Raw genomic sequence first — 23,699 nt, 5'->3', positions numbered from 1 at the left:
GCAAGTCCATTACACAGGAAATGGAAACAGGAATCAATGCAAGAAGAACAAAATACTTTCAGGTTATCGGTGCGGTTCTTTTCGGAGGGGATTTGTAGTCTTAATCTTGCCAGAGCTATGGACTACATTCATGACTTCTGTGCATTGCAGTTTAGGGAGTAGGACAGAAAAGATTTTCATAGTGTCTATACCCATAAAAATCATATTCACTCCACTACACTGTATGCCAATGCTGCTGTATTGTCTGCCAATAAAACAAAGGGTTGCTGCTGGCCTGGCTCTCGAGAAGCGGTGCTACCGTCCTCCCACATACAGCAGAAATAGTTCCAGTTCCTAACAAAACACTGTTTGTGCTGTAGAACTCTCTGCTGTGTGTCACATCTCTGTGCACACACACAATCCAAATTCTTGTTAGCACAGCTTGTCTGTCTATTTGTGCTGCACACACGCGCGCACACACACACTCAAGCACACTCAACACGGAGCTCTCGTGCTGGAGAGAGTATCTCCTCAGAAGTCGTGCACAGTCTCTGCACAGCTCCTGGTCTTTTGAACCAGTCGTCTGTTGGAGGGAGAGGAAGTGAACAATCTCAGATAAGTGGGAAAGAGAGAAAGTCCAACGTGATGTGATGTGATGTGAGTCACCAGCAGAGAGGAGGATGCGTTCAGCACCAGCGAGAAAGAAAACATGGCCTTGTTACAATAATGTCATTTAGCAGTGTCATTATTATCATCCAAAGGGTCTAAACTGCTGATTTTACAGACAGCAAGGAGATGCTGCATTCCCTCTGCGATTTGCAGATCTATACATTGACAGAAAAAAAAAAACACAGCAAACTCTAAACTTCACAGGAAATTGTCCATTTATCTTCAAATCATACAAGTGCATCACGATTATAATATATATTACAGTGAATCATGAAATGTTTCGACTGCTCCAGGAAATTAAAGAGTGTAATCTAGTTTACTCTCAAGATTACATTTTTGTTCATTACTTACTTGGGAATTATGAACATAAGGATATGAGGTGCTGGCGGATCTTATAGTCAGATTAGGTAAAGTAACTTATCACCTGAGGTTAGACTTGGTCACATTTTCAAGATGTTGTTCCTCATCTTTGACAAAACATCTTCAGAATGTGAGAATGGTTCATTTGCAGAAAATGTTTGCGCTCTCATGTTCTGATCAACACCACCAGCACCACCATCATAATCACCATCATCAGGGTCAGTACCTGTACTTGGCACCATAACTGAGAGAACTATGTGGTTTAATTGTCCTTCTCCAATACAGTCTTGCAGGTTCTGTATATGTTGAGAAATATGTAATGTTCTTATTTTTTGTAGCGACACAAAGGGAAGTCTTAACTACAGAGGCACATGTAAGTGCAGATACACCGATCCAACGGATATTGACCTTACTAACTGAATCTGGTGTTATCGTGAATGATCTACATGAAATTTAATTTCTGCCTTAATGTCATTTAAAAAAAAAAAAACCTGAGTTTCTTTCCACTATTAGTTACATTCTTTCAGTCTTTCAGACAGATTTAGAATTTGAGGTTTAGGTTTAGGTATCAGAATCAGCACCAGAGGGAAAAAAAAAATGAAAGACGCAAAAAAAAACAAAAAAAACAACAACAAATCAGCAATAACATGAGAAAAATGTAGCGTACGGACCAACAGATGAGGAAATCCCAGTAATAGAGAATGAAAAACAAGTGCAAAGAGAAAGGAAGTGTTAAAACTGAAGTTGGATACAAAGATAAAGTTTCATCACTCTGCAGCTGAAAAATACACATTTCGGCCGCGGGACGATCCAGGCAGTCGACTTTAAAAGGTCATACATCGTACCAAACACAACATTTGGCGCTGCTGTCACTGCGCAGCTCCACACATGGCCTGAGGGAGCTGCATGACCAGCTCACTGCCAAGACTGATTTCAGCACCACGGCTGAGGACAGCTCCACTGAGACGCGAGCAGGAAGCCTGTTTGTTTCCCCCTTTCACCAACACACATTCAGATAATCTAATTCAGATATAAAGCACGTGTAATTGGGTCTGTTTTGCAAAGACGGCACAATAAATCAGAAAACGGAATTGAATTAAATACATTTCACAACCAAAAGATTACAGTTTAATCCTCAAATGTGTGACAGCCTCTCTCCTCCCCTCATTATCGCTCGGGCTAATGTGCTTTCCACAGCCGCTGGGAGAAAGATTAAACTCACCTCACTGTCAGAGGATGCAGGCTCCTGACAATTAGTCGCACAAAAATCTGAATTTAGTTTTTAAGAGAGGTGAAAGCCAACAGGACAGTATTTACAAGATAAGATTTTTTTTTAAAAAGCAAACACAGTTGAGTGCTTACAAGACCAGCCAAGCTCTAAAAAACAAGAGAAGAGACCCAAACACAGTGAGGGGCACAAAGAACAATCATCACAACACATTGCACGTAGGCTCCTGACAACAATATACCGTCCAGAAGACCGACAGGCAATCAGGTTTAATTGGAGAAGCAAAAGAAAATGCAGCCATGTGGGGTCAGAGCGTGCCAGTGGAGCCTTTGTTTTTACAACACAGGCTCTCCTTCAAACCACATTTTTATCAGCTAATGGACATCATTTTCATTTATACTCTATTTTATCATTTAATGGTTTATGTGCTGCCCGAGACAGCATCTCTAGGCGGTACCTGTCTAATAAATCTTGTCCTCCAAAGCCCTTAAACGAGTACTTTGCACGCAGCAGTGAGTGTGGAGTGTTGTTTAAGTTACTGCCTGTGTCTTTTTTTGTTTCTATCTTGGGGACTGACAAACAGCCATTTATTTAAGTGTCAATAAACAGTGTGAAAGTCTTCAACTGCATGCTAGCTCCCCCCAGTGATCACTAGCTGACTGACATCTCTAAGTTGGTCAAAAATAAATAAATATTCAGCAGATCTCTCACAGGATATTTCCTCATTTAATCTTGTTTTTTCTCTGGGGCTTGTGTTTATTTTATTACAGAAACACAGGCACACTCATTAGATTTTAACATGAAGACATTAACATGTAGGTTGCCAGGGCAGTGCAATTATTAAAAATGCAAATCATTTCTCCTGATGAATGGAGGGAAATGTGTTTTCATGATGAAGATTGTGAATAGTGGAATTAAAAGTCTGTATCCACGACGGCTCTCTGCCTACGGTTGCGGCCATCAGTCTATCGCCTCAGACCGACGGGAAAACGAGAGAGCGAGATGAGGGCACCTGACAAAGGCTGGGACAGTTTTGTCTGATAACCGATCATTATCATCCGTGCTCTCTGCACAGATCAAACAGTAGAGCAGAAAGCTGTACACAGTCACAGCCACAGCCACTTAAAGCTAACAATGCCAGGCAGGAAGCCATTATCTACCATGTGTATAAATGTATGCCTGCTTTTTTCCCCACAATGTACAGACAGCACAATACTGCCACAGTGATGAACAATGGATGCACATAATAGCATCAGCACCTGTGCAATCTAATGCTAGACAATACAACAGCTTTGCAATAAATACTACATTTGCAAAGCTTATCAGTTTCACATTTAGTCCAAATTGTGTTGCACCAAGGCACCAAGCCAGCTGTGTGGTAGTTTTTGCTGTTGTAGTGGTGTTAATGTTTTATACATCATTAATCAGCAGCCCACGTTTTTTGAATTTATTGTGCACTGACAGTCAATAGAAGTAGAAGTAGTAGTTTGACCTTTTCCTATGCAGTATTCAGTGTATTTTACACTTGGCAGGGAAGATCTCTCAGCATAGCTGTAGCTACCACTGAGGTCATTTCCTCTGTATTTTTCTGGAAATCTGATTAGTTTTTAGCAATCAGCAGATTCCAGATTTGGCTACCTCTAGGCCATGTAGTAAATAAATACATAAATAAATAAACTCACCATTTGACCCACCAGAATTGTCATTGGTGCTACAATGTATATTATCTGTATATTTTGCCTGTATATTTCAGACATGAAAAAATGCTCAGGCCGTGCAAACATATTTCCATCCTGGGACAATAAAGGCCATTTATCTATCTAAATGATACATGACAAGTAATAATAATATAATAAAGCACTTATCTAATCAGACTTACAAAGAGCTTAATGGTAGAGGAAACAGAATAACAGCTAAATACTAAAATTGTTAGATTACAAGAAGAATTTTAAACTATAAAATAACCAGGAGGCCCCTGCCCAACAATCTCAAGCTGACCATGACTGACCATGGAAAACCTTAAAAATTCTAAACAACATCTTAAAATGAATCCTAAAACTCACAGGGAGTCAGTGTAAAGATGCAAGTTTGTTAAATGTCTTGCAGCAGTATTTTGGATGAGCTGGCGGCGAGCTAATGACTTACGGCTGAGGCTGGAGTAAAGAGCATTACAGTACCGAATGTGAGAAGTTAGAATGTCATGGACTAATTCCTGTTAAAAATTATGTCATTTTAACCACTGTCCTTGGCTGAGGGACAATACAGATATAACATTTTAGAGGTTTTATTTTAGGTGTCCTGCCAAAATTTTCTGAGGATGTCCTATGACTTGAACTTATAACCCTGCCTCTCAGACAGTGTTTGGAGCCCTGAAATTCTGTAAGGGTCATCAGCTCTGAGGCAGGATGACCCTTATCATCTGCTGGAAGGAATAAATTAATAAAACATGCAAAAATGAATAAATAAACCAGCAGGACTGTAAATGCAAACAGTTCTTATGCATAATGCCAATGCAATCCTATCAATCAACAATAGCTGCTGATTTAGGAACAAGCTGTTTCCATTCAGCCGTGCTGCCAGCTGTCAGCCCGGGCCAACTCAATCATCAGTCACGTCCCCTTTGCCCTCTGGTCTGCCGTGACTCCTTCAGCTGTCCAACTGGCAGCACACCTGCCTCGCTGAGTGTAAATACCGCTGTTTGCATCTCCGCCCCTGACTACCGAGCGGCGGCTTTAAATCACAGATTAAGGATGGAGCTTCCGTAGTTCATCACAGATCATTACTGTACTTAAAGGTCATCAGTTCGTCCCCTGAGAAAACACGCCCCCGTATGCTGCCGAGTGATGAAAGGTAGTGAGGTTTTCAGACTGCAGGCGGAGGCAGTTCTTCACTGTCTGGACATTACAGTGGGGTAATTAACAAGTCCACAAGTCTTTAATCAGACTCATTATTGGTCTTTTACTGAGAGAGGACTTTCCGGGGAAATAATTAATCTACCATTGTCTCATCTGGATTGTTTGGACACACACACACACACACACACACACACACACAGAGACACACGCTATAAAAAATTACATTAACTTTGTATCATTCTTTCGCCTCTGAGCCTCACTTCTTGACCCTCATCAATATTTAATTGTTTTTCAGGGAAGGCTACCCTGCTGGTCAACTTACTCTTTAAGTAATAACAACAACAGCACAAGCTGGTTCACATTACTCAAGCCCGTGGGTTTTTTTTTTTTTTAGTATTAAACTGTGTAAATTCTTAAAGTAAAACTTCAAGATCATAAGAATCAAATCAATAGTGTTAAGTCATGGATTTATTACCGAACAGTTGGTTGTTGCATAGAGATTTGAAGCTGAACGTTCCTGACAAAGTGTACTGTTAAATGTATTAATATGCCTGATTTTTTTTATGTAGTTTATTTGTTTATTGCCACCAACTTGTAATTTACTCCTCAGGCTGACATGTTCTTTTTTCCTTGTTGGTTACTGTCATTTACATAAAAAACCAATGTGATGTGAACGAGGCAATTACATCCTCCCACCACCATCCTGATCCCCATGTGATGATAAAACAAAAAAGTCAAGATCCGCATCAAAAGATAAGTGGGAGTCCTGTTTTTGAAAATGTTACCTTTTCACTTTAATCTGGATTTCTTGTCAGTTTACACTTTAAATTCCCTGTTTGGTGCAAATGCTAAATGTTCATTCACTGTTTTAATCACTGCTTGAGCTACATTTTATAAGACTCAATGCACAGAATATTTGAATAGCACTGTCAAATTGACTTTCTTTTATTTATTTTCTTTTCATAGTTGCATTTTTCTGACTGACTCAGGCTCATGACTGTTTTTTTAATGCACCACAGTTTACTGTGTTGCTGTGTGCTACACAGAAATAGCCTTATACTCAGTCAATAACCCAAAATATTTTGCTCTCTTGAGCCCTTAACAACACGAACCCACCAGCTCTATTGGCACTATATCTGCACATCACAACTTTCAAACCAAGACTCTCTCCTGAGGAAAAAGATTATCTGGTCTGCACAACACGCCAGAGAAGCGTGGCGGCTTTTCAGCAGATGCCTCTAAACTCAAACAGAAATAAAAGATCCATACAGATCATTGTCTGACAGAAGCAGCAGCCTCTGGGATCAAAATGGGACCCTGCCAAGGGAAAACTGCACCTCAGGAGAAAATAAGTGTAAAGGAAACAGTATTACAGTCCTGAGGCTGCCAAAAATGAAGGCTCACACTGTGGTCCAAGTTTAGCCTCCACAGTAGATCTCAGTAGCTAAGGACATCCAGACCCTAAGCCCCTCATTTATTATCCAGCTTTACATTAGGTTCCCATGTACTTTAATCTCATAATCTCACAAAGATCAAACAAAGAAGACAGACAAGAACTAAAGGAGTCTTCGTGCTCAGAGGACAAGAGCTTTTTGAGCCATGACGGCAACCAATTATTTGTGTTTGGGCTCAAAAGAGAGAGATCGCGCAGTACTTGAATTTTTCTTTTGCACCAACAGATTTTATTGGGTTTGACAGCAGTTGTCAAAGAACTCAATAATCACACCACCATCACTGGCCACTGATCTCACACATCAGACCTTGTGTATACAAATGATCCATAATGGTCCCCTCCAGACACATTTTAAGACAGAAAAATACTCCCTTTTTTCTGTTATTCACAAAAAAAGTTCAGTTAACTCATTTAGAATTCTTAAAACTTTACATACATACATACTATACTTTAACTACATAACAAGATGTTTTCAACTTCACAGAAAAGTCCATTCTCTGTTTGTGCGCTGGAGGCTTCAAGTTTCCATATCGCACTTGTGTAAGTCGCAGACTGGACTATGATTTGCTTCCAAACCAGTTGTGATGTCACAAACTCCCACTTGATAAAGTTAAGATTTAAGACGACCACAGCAAATGAATGTGAAAACAGCCTTCAAGCCTCAAAATCTGCACATCAGCCGTGTAATTCATCCTTAACCCAATATGTGGAAAGTTGAAGCAACTCTGAGAAAACATCTTAGTGTCTTTCATGAGTTCATTTCATCAAAGCGTCTTTTGAAGATTGCAGTAATTTCCAAAAACACCCCGAGGCACCTTTATGCAACTGTGAGCCAAAAGAAATTGAGCAAACAGAAGTTCTCGGAGTGGATATGACTCCGATAATAAAACACAACAGTGAGAGAATTATGTCAACAAGGCAACAGTAAAGTTGCTCATTAAGTATAACACATGTGCAGCTGGCGTATATACGGAAAGAGATGAGCAGGGTGAGTCAGCATGCATTTACAGGGCATTAACCCATCTGCTGATCCAGTCCTCGTAAAACAGACTTACGAGCCTCATGAACTTTATGTGTGCTCTTCAATGACTTGCAAGAGGGTCATAAAATGGAAAGAAGAAAAAAGTTAACACTGCGTTTTGGCAAGTAGTTATAGAAATTTGTTGGAGATAAAGCACAGCCACAAGGGCAATAAAGAAGGAATTAGCAGCAACATGTGCTGTATATTCAGATCAGGGAGTGACAAATCATCAAATAAACAGAGTCACAGGTGTAAAAAATTTGATTCAGTGGGTCGAAAGAAATTATAGTGAATCACATACAAGGATGGGGTAATTAATATATCACTGCTGTTCTTCTATTCTTCTTAAGAATGGGGTAGTAGAGATACCAAGGGGAGTGATTAAAAGCAAATTAGAAGCATCTGAATGAATAGTGCTTCAGTTTTCATCATCAGACTACTCCACATCTCCAAGGACCCCCGCCAACTAACTTAAAATTTCCAATCCAGTTTATGTTTAATTATTCTCCCTATCGCCCTTTATTAGCACCTCAGACCTAAATGAGGCATTTTACACACACACACACACACACACACACACACACACACACAAACCTGTATCTCTTTCTCACACGTTCACATGCAAACACAGAGATAAAGACAGAAATCCAATAAGCTGCCCACTCAGAGCAGTAAGCACTAAGCAATGAGCCAGGTTCTCTAGTGTCATTACCGTCATTCAACCATTATCAGCTTTGTTTAAAAGGGCAACTTCACCCAAATGACAAAGAAAAAAAAAAGATGTTTTCCCATTTATCTCTTGAGGAACCAGTTTTGCTCTAATTAGCCCTGGTTTCATTTTCTCTGTCTCTCAGATTTCAGCCTCCACCCACAAAACTTTTTAAATCTACTTTTTGATCAAAATATCACAAAACAAAATTCTAAGAAATATCATTGTCATCACCATGGTATAGGTCTGAATGGAGGATAAACAATACCAAAACAATATGTGTAGCTAGATGCCACTGGCTAAAAAGAGTCTACGACCATACTAATGGCTGTTATACCTACATGTTAACGTCAACATGCTAACATGCTTAGCAGGTACAATGTTTACCATATTCACCATCTTAGCTTAGTTTGTTAGCAAGCTAACAATCGCTTATTAACACGGGCCAAAATGTACAGCTGAGGGATGAGACGAGAATGTTATTAGTTTTGCAGGTATTTAGTCATAAACTAAATGACTGGACAAACTGAATTTAAGACCTGATGATGGAGGCAGAGGAAATGTAAAGAGCCCATCAAAGTTATTACAGTTCATTCTGAGTGGGACCTATCTGTGCAGGATTTGTTGAGTCATTTCACCTGACACCACAAATGTCAACCAAACGATGGAGAAGGGAGAAAAGCCGGGGGATCGCAAAAGTCAGTAGGAAACGTCATCATCCCTATCTGTACCAAATTTCAGGGTGATACAGCCGATAGTTGTCAGGACATTTCAATGTGCAGTGAACAAACAGAGCGACTGACATTGCCATCTCTGAGGCTACTCCACTAGAGTGGCTAAAAACTGTGCATATTATATTATTCTTACCAGTATCAGTTGTAGAGGAGGCAGTGACAAAAGTGATAGCAACAGTAGTATCCTTGAAAAACAGAAAATATGAAAATATTGTGACAGCTTGTAGACTGCCAGCTCTCTGCCAGAGCTCAGCCTCTCAGGGGATTTGGATGAAGTTTTGAAACACTCATGTCAAACTTGTATCATGTCAAAGCAAGTGCATATTTAAGGCAGACCACAAGGACAAAACCCCAGGACGCTCGGCTAGATCAGTATCAGCTGCTAAGCTGTAGCCTGAGTCTATCAAAGCCAGACAGTGTTTCATTATTGCCTCCCGCTCCCTGTGTGACGCTGATAGCATCAAGTGAAACATCTTGCCCTGCTGAGCTCCAAAGTGTGTGCACCAAGGAAATATGTATCACTCCGTCCTTGATGAGATTGCCATATGCACCACAAATGCACTGCAAAAATATCTAATCTGTACAGGAAAGTAAGATAACATTATTTCTAATGGGGATTTCCCCCATTTATAACAGAGAGGACAATGCAGACATGTCAGTAAACAGAAAGAGAGAAAGGGGATGTGGAATAATATCTTGTAAAGGTCCCTGGTCAGACTCAAACCAGTGTCTTAAACCACTCAGCAAACAGGACTCCCTAAAATGTATTTAATCAAGTATGAAAGGTCTGCAGTTTGGATGGAATAATTCACAAATGTACTGTGAAACTAGATTTCGTATCTCCTGAACTAAGGCAGACCTTGCCACAAGAAGAAAGAAACTGATGCTTTAAAATTCAGTTTACTTTTACCATAAACATTAGTAAGTCTAATTACCTCATCCCATCGATGGGCTTTTCATACTAAATGTTTCTGCTGCTGAGGTCCGTCTTCGTCTAGTGGGGTGTATATTAAATATGCATCTTCATAAAAAAAAAAGCTGATAATGCATGATGGGAATGAGGAAGCACTCTGTGCATTACACTGCAACCTTTGCTTAACCACAGTTAATGCCTTTAATGAAAGTGCATTAAAGTTTTTCTGTGCTGGATCCTGCTTGTCTGGTTTTAGAGTTTGCATCTCAGTGTAGCAGTGACGAAAGATGGTCATGGAAAAAATCATTTTCAGCACCAGTTATACACACAGGTAGACTTAGTCAACCGAAAATTAATTTCACTCCATAAAACTTTATATGAACTGTAGTGTGGCACTACGTAATACATGTTTATAACACCAAATTACCCTTCAGTTTGTCCCTAGAGACAGCCTGGTGATTAAGTTTACCAGCTGACAAGTTTCTATATATAATGACTATGATTTTGCAGCAAACTCTAACAACAACAACAACAACAACAACTTACAACAGTGCCTGTCATCTGAGGTGCTAATTATATCATCAGACAGTTTGAAAGCTAAATAAATAAATAAACAGCGCTGACACTTCCTCAAGCCTAGAAACAGATTGTAATTTCCTTTGAAAACGTCCTTCAAGTGCTTAGTAACAGATTGATTAAAAGTATAATTAGAAAGAAGAGAAACAGAGACATGCTTCATTTAAACAAAATGCAAACATGAGTTTCACACGCATCCCTGAAAGGATTTAACACACTCACCTTCCACAGTCTCTCTACCCGGGACAACTTGCGTGTTTTCATTGTGGCAGAGCGGCCGAATATGGGTGTTGGACAGGGAGCGAGGAGCGATGTGGACGCAGAGAGAGACGATGAATAATGACCTGATCATAAACGAGACACACCTCAGCTTTCAGTGAGAATAATCGCATAGTCAGCATCTCAGCACTAAGTTCCACACATTAAGTTGAAGTGAACGCCCACGTGGGTCTGTTTGTGTGTGTGTGTGTGTGTGTGTGTGTGTGTGTGTGTGTGTGTGTGTGTGTGTGTGTGTGTGTGTGTGTGTGTGTGTGCGGCTGTGGATGCTGGCATGGGCATTTTCCCAGCTGAAACACTGCCCTGCTTTCTCAAGTAGAGACCACGTCACAGAGGAGACCCCAAGATGCCAACAACAACCCGACACCACTGCCGTCACGCCAGAGGAGGTCACGCCAGATCAGCTGAGGGAGAATCGGGCAGAACACGGCGTCTTGACGGGTGTTGACGGCCTGCACTAATCTCTGAAACACAACCCCAGAGGAGAGTGAGGAGGGTTGAAGCCAGAGCGATGGGCCCCTTCACAACAATCAGCACTGAACCACTTACCTGGGCCATTAGCTGCGTCTTGCTATTCAGCACAGATCAGCATTACACACCGCACGCAGAGCTGGGCCACTTTATGGCGCTTTTTACCCAGAGTTGTTTATCCTGTCTCCCCTCTACTTTTCTCCCAGGAGCAATTTACCCACAACACCACCTTTCTCGATTGATAAAAGTGCTGCTCATACGGCTACAAGCTGATGCAAGGCTAGATAAGTCCTGGTGGGTCAAATGGACGAAGACTGTGACCCAGTGAAGCTAATACCTGCAAGGCGTCATTAGGTGCACATACTATCTGTGCCCTCAAGGCTTTGCAGGAATGCTAAATGAAGTGTCAGATGTGACAGCTGCTGTATTTTCTACATGTTTCCTCTTTTTTTCAAACTTGTGATTGACAAGAACTTGAGAGAGGTGTCATTTCCTCAAGTTAAAGCTGCACAAATTAATATGTGTAATGAGAAAGACTTTTTTCTCAGCCCTATGAAGTGTTTTAGCATCAGCTCATTGTTTTGGTTTTAAAGCCCATAATATACTGATTTGGTTCACTTTCACCACGCTCATCACAATTGTTTCTAGACACAGTCAAAAAAAAAAAGAAAAAAAAAGTGACAGACAAACAAAGTTAGCTGGTAGCAGGTGAACATAGTAGGGCCAGATATTCTCTCAGGAGTTAGTTGAGACCTAAACAGAGCAAAAAGGGGGAGAAACACGACTCTGAATAAATGCTAATGTTGCTCCATGTTTGCAGGATGTGGAAATAGGCCTACATTTGCTAACATAATAATCAGAACAACTTTACAGTGATGCCACTGCTGTAGTCTGAGCCTGTACTGCTGCCCCCAAGTGGCCAAAAGATCTATTCAAAAATTAAGGTGATAAAATAAAACAGCATTTCCATATCGCCACCAAATTCAAAACAGGTGTTATTCAGGTTGAAGTCTATAAAGCACCAAAGTAAATATAATAAAGTCAGACATAGCTTTCTTTGTGCAGCCAACAATGTTCATCCCAACATATGAACCATAATGTCGGCGCAGCAAGACGCCTTCTTAAACACACCCAGCAATAAATTCTCCGTATTCCCATGATGAAACAGCCAATCTGGTGAGGGGAGTAACATCAATCATCACAGTTCAGCTTTCCTGTCTTTGGTGGAGTATGATTTGACAGACTGCCAGCTTCAGAATAGCGAATCACTCAATAGCGCTCCCTGTTCTCTCCACCTCCGCTACACCAAACAATCATTATCTCCCCCATCTCTGTTCTGCTCTATGTGAGCTCCACACTGAACATCATCACAGAAGTCAGCGCTCGACTCCCAGCTCAGGGAAAAGCAATCTTACCCCCCCGCCCCCCCATCCCCAGAGCTGGGTCTCATTCAAACTCCCGACTCCTGGCTTAGAGGAACAGGAGAGAAATATTGACTGGAGATGATGATGAACATGCAAGGGAAAGTACCACAATACCAAAAGTGCCTGGCATAAAAAAAGGGCTCTCCACAGGGACAATGACTTAAATGTGCCTGTACACAAGAGGTAAGTTAGATATGCACACTCACACACAGACAACACACTACTAATTCAGAGCCAAGATGCAACAAACAACCTGTTACTCCGTGCTGAACCTGACCGGCCACCTTCATGCTGAGCTTCCTAGCAGAAGAAACAAACTACAAAACCCACCTTCATGGCTGGAGGGACAAAACTTTTCTCTCCTGTCGCTGGTTGCCAGACTAGAATGTACACGAGCGCTCTGGCAAGGATGCAACATGAAAACCTATCTCATGTGTTATTCATCAGAAGACTAAACCACAGCCTGAAGGCAGGAGAGGCCCCGCTTAGCCATGGCATCATTTTTGTGAGTGAACCAGTGCGAACAGAGCTCTGTCATAGCAAGACATTTTGGCTTGTCAAACAAAGGTGTAACTAACTACAGTAATAATGGCTGCCTTTCATTTAAGTGCTTAAGCTCTAGGGCCCTGCTATTGTGCGTGTTGATTGAATGGCATGGATTGCTGGCATGACTAAATGCAACAAAGCCCCCGCTAATGTCATCAGTTACACCTTTGCTTTTCATGCAGCGACAAGTCAAAGTGTATGATGTGAAATTGAGCTTCGTCTGCAAGATATCAACACACAGAGCTGCAGCACAGGTGTTTAGTGCTTACTGCATAAAATCACGAGTTATATTTAGAGTGTGTTCAGATTAATTTATGTGGCTGTTGTAATATGGACTGTTATATTCTTCAAAAAAGCTGTGTTTAAAGGAATAGTTGGGCATTTTTGGAAATTCACGTAGTCTATTTGCTTTGTTGACAAAAACTAGATGACAAGATCAACACAACCTTCATGTATTGTACATCAGGAATAAAACTACTACCAGCAGCTTGTTAGCTTTGCTCAACACACAGACTGGAAACAGGGGGAAACAGTTAGCCTGGATTTGTACAAAACAACAACAAAACAAAAAAAAGCTGTACAAAAATGGAAAAGCTGCATTTTTGCAGGCACTGGCCTCCTAGTGTCCTGTCCACCCTGAGGCAGTCACACAAAAACACACATTGATCGTGGCCACTTTAATGGACGTTACAGAGACTTACCCTAAACATAACCACTAGGTGCTAGAGGTCTGGTTTTCACGTCTTTGGACACAGCTAATTCTCAAACTGTCAAACTTTTCCTTTGAATATAAAGAACTGTGCTTGTCAACTAATTTTTTTGCAGTACTACTTTCTATCTTAGGCAATGGGGCCTTGTGTGCTGCTACAAAGGCAAAAAAATAAAAAAATAAAAATGGCACCACAACTAGCAAGCTCCTTCTCAGCCTCAAGATTTTAAATTCAGTAACAGTCACTGCATCAGAACAGGATCCTCACTTCTGCTCTCTGCAGTGACACTGTCGCAACAAATGTACAAAAGCTAACTTGTTGCTGCTGTTGTTGTCTCCCTCCAGGCTTTACTACGTTGTGACACGACCCTGTTGACTTTGCAACGCTGCCTTTCATTTCACATCCAGCATGTGCGTATGTGTTTATGTACCAGCTAAATTACACGCTTGCACGTCTGCGTGCTCGTGCCTCCCAGGGGTGCGTCGCTGCCGTATCATGGCAGGGTCGATAAGAGAATCTGCCCGTGTGACACAACAGATTACTGCTGCCTGGTCTCAGCCCAGGAAAAAAGTCTGCGAGAGGACTCGGGAGAAATGGTAGTTCCACTCTGCTGCTCTAATTCCAGCCGACAGAAACGCTGTAGGAGAAATTTCCTTCACTTGCTTTAAAGTTCTGTTTTCATTATTGATGATTTACTTCGAATAATTTTCTTTTTCGATTAGAAGAACTAACATTTGTGAGCAAGAAGTGTTGCTGCGCAGTAACAGAAGACGAAAGTGTCAGTTTTGGCATAAAGGGAGGATCCAATGCCTTGCTCAAAAACACTTTTAAAAAACTCACTTCGACTGCTGGCAGCTGAAATGGACTGTGGTTTCACTGCATATCCTCTGCAGCAAATATGACAATTTGGAAATGTTGCAATTAGGCAATACCACTAATGATTCTGTCTTTCTTTGTGTGTATCTACAGGTTAGAGTGATCCCTCCATTTGGCTGATGTTGCTAGGTGACCATATAACCTTTCCAATCCTAATGAGAGGTGACATTATCTTCCTCTTCTTGGTCTGGATGAGACATTTTTAGCCATGTCAGTTGGTTTTAGTTACAGAAGCTGTGTAGGAGAGTAACTTGAGGGGTTTTTTGTTTGTTTGTTTTCCTACATTAAAATGGCAGTGGTGAATACTGTGTCTGAGTCTGTGCTCACCAGGACCAAAGCCTGAGCTCACCTACTGTACTGTACATTGGTGTGTACAGTACAGTGTAGAGCTGGTGCAATGATTGGAACACAACAGTCTCTAGTGGCAAAACAGACACAGTGCATGGAGAAACTATAAAAAAATGTTTGGCTTTTGAAACATCAATGAAGTGACACTGTCTACTAAATAAAAAACGTAGTAATTTTAACAAACAGCTGACAGCGAAGTAAACTAATGCTTGATCCACCACACTTGCTCTTTCCTCCTCTATTAAAAGGAGCTACACTGCTGATTATCAACCACACAGCTACTAAAGCAAATCCTCAAAAGGAAAACACTGAAAATGTTGCCTGAAGTTATAAATAAAAAAACAGAGACGTGAACACAAGGAGAAAAGGGAAATGGGAACGAGCTGGGTTAAAAGACGGTTATATTTAGCCGCACACTCATAAAGTTCTTAAAAGCAGCAGAAATCTTTAAGATCCACAGTGAAGTTACATCTGTGGGGTGAGCTGTCGAGCTAGCGAGGATGTGACCACCATTAAAAAGCAGAAGATCAAAAACGAAGGCTGACAAAAGGATTGGATTTTTTTTTTTTTTACCGCATGTATATTTAATCGACTTAATTTTGACCACACAGACTGTAGCTGCTGCTGAAAATATCCGTGAAAAGGATTAAACGTGTAATATGAATAAACATGAAATCAAAATGCCAAAATGGAGGCTTAATGACAGCTTCAGAGCAAACAATCTTCCACAAGACTGAAGCTCAGCATCAGCCCATTCGGCAGGCCCCTCGTCTCATCACAGAGTAATAAGGCCCCTCTGTGTTTAAACACTGACTAATACCACTGTCAGCTTGTATAATAATACAGTAAATCATCAAGAGGAAGAGGGACAGTCTCACAGTGAGAGAGCACAGGCAGAGCGTCCTGCTGACATGCTGTTGACAGGTCCGTGGAGGTGGAGGTGGAGGTGGTGGTGGTGGTGGAGGTGGTGGTGAAGGGGGTGGAGGGGGGGCAGCGTGGTGAGAGGGATGATCGATGGCGTGTCAACAGAGCGTTGAGGCGCGGGGCGGGGGATGGATGACCTGTTGAGATGCCCTCTGGGAACAGAGGAACAAGAAAAAAAAACAGGTCGATAGTGAATAAGTCTGTCAGCAGCAACCAAGACACTGAAACAGGAGCAGAGGCTCATGTTCATTAGGCGCCAAAAGGGGAGCGACTGCTCTGAAATCGAAGGGGAAAACAAACACGTCATGCTCGTTATGGCAGACGTGGCACGTTGCATGACACAAAGAGAAGGACGCTCGGTGTGCAATGTCAGACATGCGTCATCTCCAGATGGCAGTCAGAGCCACCAGCGAGCGGCAGCGTTGTGTGTGTTCCCAGAGCTTACAGCCTCACCCTCTCCACCTTCGCAACCATGGCAACGCCGAGCAAGAGGTCCTCCGAGGATGCTGTGCTGTCCTGAAGGGAGGAGCTGCACTGGGTGACAGCACATTTGCCTAGTGTGGCCTTTGCTGCATACTGGTTTAAACGGTTAGCAACCATTCATTATGCTGTATTTTCTTTTTTAATTGTCTTTAATTTTTTTTAATGTCTAATGACTTTGATCATTTACATCTTGCATTTCATCCCAAATTATTACGTTTTGAGATTAGCTTTATGGTCCAGGTCCTTTAACCTGCTCCAATCAATATGTTTTTATTAGCAGTAGATCAGACTGCATGTTATGAGAAAGGAATGGCTCTCAGTAATGAACCCACAGAAAATTAGCACTTGACTCTGCAGTTCCTCGTAGCTCTATGAAGCATTTCACTGTCTGTCAGCTGATTTATTTGGTTTTATGGCCTACAAGCTTTACTGTTTTGGTTCATTCTCACAGCTCTCATCAGTACTGTTTCAGGCTCCACGTGACGAGAATTGAGTAAAACGGGGGTGTTTAGGAGCTAATGAGCCAAATATATCCCCCAGTAGCTGGTGAAGACCAGAATAAAGCTAAAAGGAGAGTGAATATTGGACTTGCATGCATCGTATGGACACAAATAGGACTCTGTTGCTCACTGCAAAGTGTGTGTTTTTGTGGGTATGGTAAGACATAGAGGTTTGTTTTTAACACATATTAAGATTAGTGAAATTTGATCTAATACATGTGCTACGTGCTGTACATGTGTGTGTAGAAAGTGATCACAATACCTTACTTATCACGCCTGAAACAAAAACTGTCAGATTTGACTTCAACATAAAATGCAAAGGCCCTTATGGCCCAGGGGTTCAGTGTTTAACCTTAAACTGCTATACTGATGGTTTTAATCTAACCAGGGACCTTTGCCTTATGTCATTCCCCATGTCTCTTTCCTCTCATAATCTAATTTCCAATTTCCTCCACACACACACCCCAAAAAGAACAGTATCTTGTGACACTCTGGCACTTAAATGCACATCTGGCATCATTTTGGATGAGTGCAGGAGATAATAAAACCAGTGGCAGCCTTCAGTAAGCAGCCATCACCCGAAGCATACACTTAGCCCGGCCGCAGAGATAATAAGGACAGCCTATCGCATCTCGCTGCTGCTCTCGTTCTTTTATCTGGCTGTTCTTGTTGAGTTCTGTCTGACTGATTTATCCGAGCCTCGAACCTCAAAGAAAGCACCAAGCTAAGCTAAGACTTGGGAACCGGGCCAAACTGTCTTACTCAGATCTGGAGCATCTCTAAGTAGAAAGCACAGTTAAGTGCGTATGAGGACAGGCAGTGTGTGCGTGTGTGTGTGCGTGTGCCAGCCCTGCACAGAAGTATAACCAATGTGAAATAAATTTAACACTCAAGTTACACAGTCCCATCACAGAGTGATTTATGATTTACTTCTTTTGAACTCCAATTCCCAGCGATCCAAAAAATGATATTAAAAAATATGTAGACAAGGAATTTACCTTTGATAAAATTCTATTTTACCAACATGAAACTTAAGTTAATTAAAAGATAATAACCATGCAGGTGTAAAGATGCTTTAAAGGCAGAAGATACACCCTAAAAACACTCCAGTAATCTCTAAGAAGAAACCACAGAGCTCATAGCTCTTTGTGTTCGCCTCCAGAGACGTGACCTGTGTAACCTCACTGTTTCAAAGCCACCAGCCTCCACAGGGAGAATATCACACTGTCTCTATGTTATAATGGCCATGCTGTATAGGCTTAGCTACTTTAATGCACAAGCAGCAGATCAAAAGTAAAATTAAAACTCTTTTCCGGTGCACTTTTAATCAAAAATCTGCAGCCTAGGAGGAGAAAAAATGACTCATGCATTATAGTGCAGCATGCATGTGTCAGATTAAGGTAGCCCTGTGGGAAATGAGCTTATCGCTAATGACTGGTGCTTATAGTTAGATATGAATCCACACTTGCCATCACAGACATCACAATAAGCAAGCAGCAAGTTTTAGCTACTCTGAGTAAAAATGTTATGTTTCCTCATAATATATAAATGTCTCTGATGATAATCCATATAAAAATCAATATGATATGATTAAGTATAAACTTCTAGTAAAGGCAAGTAGTTGAAATCAGTGATTAAAGTACAATAGATGTTAAGAGCTTTGAGATGTAGCTTGAGGGAGGAATCTGTGATTTGCCTTAATTAGAATCAGTAAACTGTTAAACTAATTTAAAAAACTGACAGGTAATAAATCCCAAAACTCTAAAAACCACAGTCTCCCTTAGCAGAGACTGTTTGAATCAACTAATCCTAAAAATAAATGGAGTGTGATGAGGAATTTCACTCTGAGATGAAGGATGTTTGACTGAAAAACTATTTTCAAACTATTAAGTACTTTTAAAAGACTTTTATTTTGTATTGAAATAATTATTTTCTTTTTTGTTCTCTGCCATTAAAAGAGTGACACAAAGACTAATTTTATGGCATGGTTAAATTCGAATGATGGACGTTGGCTCTTTTTAAGAAAATTTCCATGAAGTTTAATTTAATTTTTAAATTGAAATAAAGAAGGACACGCCATAGAAGCTAATATTCCCACTGCTTTAAGAGCTGCCCCATTTTGTTGTACTTATATCACATTTAATTTGTATTCTTTACCTTTATTAGTAGCTGCTGTTACGTGCACAGGTTTGTTCTGTTATCTGCTTTTGGGTGATTCACTGTAAGGTGTTGTCTTGTGCTGCATCAGGATCTGTTGGAAAAGTTACCAAAAACTCATAAATTACGAAAAGATGAATCTAATTATTTCAGAGGGAAGTTGGCAGATATTCATGAGGAAACATTAGGCTGCCCTGTTTCACTGTTCAATGAAAAACTGCATGAATAATTGTTTTGCCACTCGACACACAATGAGTTGACTGCGACCCCAGCAGGGTAACGTGTCGTCCTTCATTATCACAACGTGAATTACATACAAAGAGAAATGTTTACATTTTCTCTGCTGTGATCTGTCTATAAAGGAAAAGTCCCCTGGGTGCAGCTCTGAAGGTAAAATGTCACCATATTTCACCTTTACATAAAACAACAATTAATTAAGGGCACCCAGGTTTCTATTTGCAGTAAAGGGTAGCGAGGAGGAGAAACAACTACTGCTGATATCTCCCTAGGTGACTCAAACTCCACCACAAAATACCGATGCTTCCACACAGAGCACAGCAACAATTAATCAATCCTACAACACACACACCTCTCCTACAAACAAAGATGCAGTGCCGGCATTTTGTGAGCTCAGGGGCTCAAGAGAACGCGGTGGTAAACAAATTAAACAGTTGTTTACAGAAATAATCAAATTCTTTCCATATTTTTTTTTTCACGCCAGCTTTGAGCAAAACGCTGCCTCAAACAGCCCGACCTGCTTCTGGAGCTGCAGGATTTTAGAAACAGGCTGAGCAGCCGTGCAGGTAAATATCTGGATGAATGAAAATAAATTCAAGCCATTTCCAAGTCAATTTTTTTTTTTACCCCTTTCCCGAGCTGCAAAATAAATGGAAACAACAATAGCTCGTTCAAACTTTCACTGGCGGAGGAAGATGGGGAGGGGTCGGAAATAGCACTCCTTGAAATGGTCTGGCCTTCTTCTGAGGCAAAAGGCAATTTCATGCTTCAGCACGACTCAGGGGGACATCAGGACTAAAGGTGACCTCAAGGTTAACAGTGCAAACCTAATAAATATGTTGGAAATCCAGCGGCACAATAACAGCTCCCGGCCACACTCACTAAAATGCAATCTGCAGTAGGTTTAATTGCTTGGGAAAATCATGATTTCGAATTTCCCTCAAATAAGCACCTCATAAAATGAACACAGAGGCTTTCGAGGGAAATAAGGGAATATGACGTGCACTGAAGAAACCGCTCTTTGCCCCCAGTGTTGATGTTGACAACCCGTGCAGTGTCAGCGTTCAGCCTGTTGCCAACCTTATCACTTGATGTTCAATGTGACAGATATCAATAATTCAGAGGTACACCCCGGCGTTGGCAGCCATTTAAAAACAAAAGGCCAGTGAAGGAAACCCGTGTTTGCTGCAGGTTCAAACTGGTGTCAGCAGCTACAGGCAGATGAACAAGTCACTTCACCAGGCAGGCATGGAGGCAGGAAGTGTACATGTCTTCAGGCAGAACAAACACAAAAGCAACAGATTTCACTTGTTAGGTACTCCTCTTTGGTTAAATCTGTCATTGATCTTTGGTTGGAAACAACCTCAGATACCACCCTGATGGCAGAAAACCAAAGATGTTTGGGCAATAAAGCAATGTATAAGTTCTGAGAGTGTTTCATTTTGATGATGAATATATGAGTATATTTTAAACCTCACACTGGTCAGCACCTAGCCATGTTTCTTTGTATCTTGTTTTCTTGTTGCTCATCCTGCCATTAGACTTAAGACTAAATCTGTACAGTATGACATACAACATACAGTATGAAGAGCGTTTATTCAGTTTAATGTCATAGCTACACACAGTCAAATGCTTTAATAATAATAATTACAACAGCCAAGCTTTACCAACAACAAATTCTGGAAACACAATGGACCAAGGCCAAGCATTACCCAGCAAGCCCGACCTTCTCATTGTCACTTGATTTTAGCACCGAAAGAAATTCAAAACACACCAGACAACCCGAAGTATTAAGACAAAGCTTCTGGAGTTGGTGTTTGGTCTTGAACGCTTATCCCAAGAGGCCTAATCTGCCACACAGGGCTTCTTCCCCCTTTTATTCAACCAAACACAGTGACTGCCAAGATGGTGGCTGGCGTCAAAACTCAGATCAGTGCTGTAAAAGATTCCCTCTGTGAATCTCTGAGCTATGTGACAGACGCTACATTCACGTTTCGCCACAGCGTGTTGCCCCCGAAAAAACACCCTGCTCTTTGCAATTTCAGCACCATGGACAGCGCCAGAGGAAAGCACAGTCTCTCTACAGACAGACTACACAAAAACTACCAGAGAATCAAATCAGGCACAGACGACTCTCACATCATCAGCTCCACACAATCACAGGTCATTCACCGATTTTGATTTCCTGTTTGACAGGGCGCACAGACGGCAGCCACATCAAGTGTTTTTCCACCAGTATTTGGAGACAGGTTGAGAAGAAAAAAAAAAAACAAAACAAACAAACAAAAAACATTGCAACACAGTCAAACACAACACAGATTCAAGCAAACATGCAGCTGCCATAGGATAAAAACCAGCTTTTGGAAACTTTCTTGGATAGCTTGTAAAAGTGAAACCAAGGAGAGAGTTCCTACATCTCCAAGGATACATACTGTATAGGCCTGTGCCTATGTGCATATGCAAATGTGTCTGAGTGTGTGTCTCTGAGAGGCAATTATCTAAACTATACATCTGGAGATTTTGCAGGGGGCGGGGGGGGGGGTTATGTTGGCAAGTAAAGCATTAGGTGTCTTACATCCTCATCCTCCCGCAAGCATTTCTTGCGGTACTGGACGTGGGGTCTGCCATCGACGAGTTGCTGAGGGGTCTTCACTGCGTTTTCCTCGTCTGCAACCTGTCCACCGAGGAGATGGCTGGCCTCAGGTGGGTGCGGGAAGGAATTGGTCGTATTGATCTTCCCGGTGAATCTCTGATACAGCGATGCCATAATATAGGTCCAGTCCAGATTATTAAAAAAAAAAAAAAAAAAACTTACAGCATGTCAGAGCCACAGACGGATCTCGCCTGATGTGGGGTTTTATGTGTGTGTGTGTGTGTTTAGAGGGGAACAGATCTATTGGTTTTCTGTGCGCTTCGAGGAGAACCGATGGCAGGCAGCCAGTTGTCACCTCCGGGATGGAGCCAAAAAAAAAAAAAAAAAAAAAAAAAAAAGATAAGGTAAATAAGCTAGTAAATAAGCATCTGAGGATAGTGGATGAGTCACAGCCTGAATTGATAGACCGCTACAAAGCCGGATCCTTCGCTGCTGATGTCCTTTTAGCTTTGTCCAGGCGCGCGGCAGACTGGTGGGCTGTAGGTGTCAATAGTTGCTCTCTTCTGTATTCACAACACGTTGTCTCTCCCTCTCTCTCTCTCGCTCTCTCTCCTGTTTCCTGATGCCTCCTTACAGCGAGATAGCGGGCGGATGCGCTGAGTTTCCGATCAGATATTTCGATCCCCCACCGAGCACAACTCGACTCCCCCCGTTGATTGTCCACGAAAACAAAAAGGAGAGTGAAAGATTATGTTTCCTCACTTTCGGCTCTGTTAATTTGTTTTTTTTTTTTTTTTTTTTGGCGGGCCGTTCTCACACGCGTGAGGAGTGTGTGAAAGACGCAGAGAGACAGAGAGAGAGAGAGACAGAGAGAGAGAGAGAGAGAGAGAGAGCCTACTCTCCGCAGACGCGCTCTGCATGAGAAGTGACCGGTTCTGAGAGCAGCTTTACTGTAGCGCTACAGCACTTCTCTCTCTGCGCGTGCTGCTGCTGCTGCTTTACGCCACCACCGCACTGTACCTTTATATTTACAACCACTGATCAATAAGTAGTACTCATTAACGATTTCATAAATGGAATCGCAATTCCGCAATTCAACCCCCCCCAAAAAAAAGATTGCATACAAGGTCCCAGGACGGATCTCGAGTGCCTCTCTGTGGCGCAGTGCATTAGGGCAGGCTGACCACACACCTCCAGAAAAGTCTATTCTCCACTGAATGATGTGGAGTTCAATAAGAGATCAATAAACCTCTGAATTCTTCCACAAGCTGCAAGTATGTTAGTCCCACCACAGAGTAAAATGAAAGGAATTTATTTTTGGTGTTTACTCCAGCTGACATAAGCCTCTCTCCTGCAGCATTTTCAAGTCTCGTTAATACTTTTCTTCAAATCCCCATCTAACAGCAATAATTCAAACCATCACAGCGTGTGTGTTCCTCCACTTAATATATGCAGTTTCCCTTCCCTCTATCATATATTCTCAGTCGGCACAAACCCACCAAGATGCATTCAGCTCATACACTACACTGCAAGTGATTTCAAGCTTCATACAGACCACAGCAATGCAGCTCTCTGGTAAATGCAGAGTATTGGATTATATGTGGCGGACGGGAGAGTAGGGGTGGAGGAGGAGGTGGGGGCTCTCAAGTCAAAAGTG

General features: G+C 41.6%; 1 protein-coding gene across 1 annotated transcript in view; it reads right to left on the bottom strand.

Annotated features, from left to right (window-relative positions):
- The window catches only part of dpp6b (dipeptidyl-peptidase 6b), a 60,376-nt gene extending 37,468 nt beyond the window's left edge, over window positions 1–22,908 (bottom strand). The window contains exon 1 of the mRNA XM_018676598.2: window positions 22,025–22,908. Coding sequence (XP_018532114.1) covers window positions 22,025–22,216 — 192 coding nt within the window. The 5' untranslated portion in view covers window positions 22,217–22,908. The remainder of the gene's footprint in view (window positions 1–22,024) is intronic.
- Between the last annotated feature and the right edge of the window lie 791 nt (window positions 22,909–23,699).

Source organism: Lates calcarifer, linkage group LG4 (genome assembly GCF_001640805.2).
Source record: "Lates calcarifer isolate ASB-BC8 linkage group LG4, TLL_Latcal_v3, whole genome shotgun sequence".
NCBI classification, from domain to species: Eukaryota; Metazoa; Chordata; class Actinopteri; family Centropomidae; genus Lates; species Lates calcarifer.
This window is presented reverse-complemented; position numbering and strand designations above follow the sequence as displayed.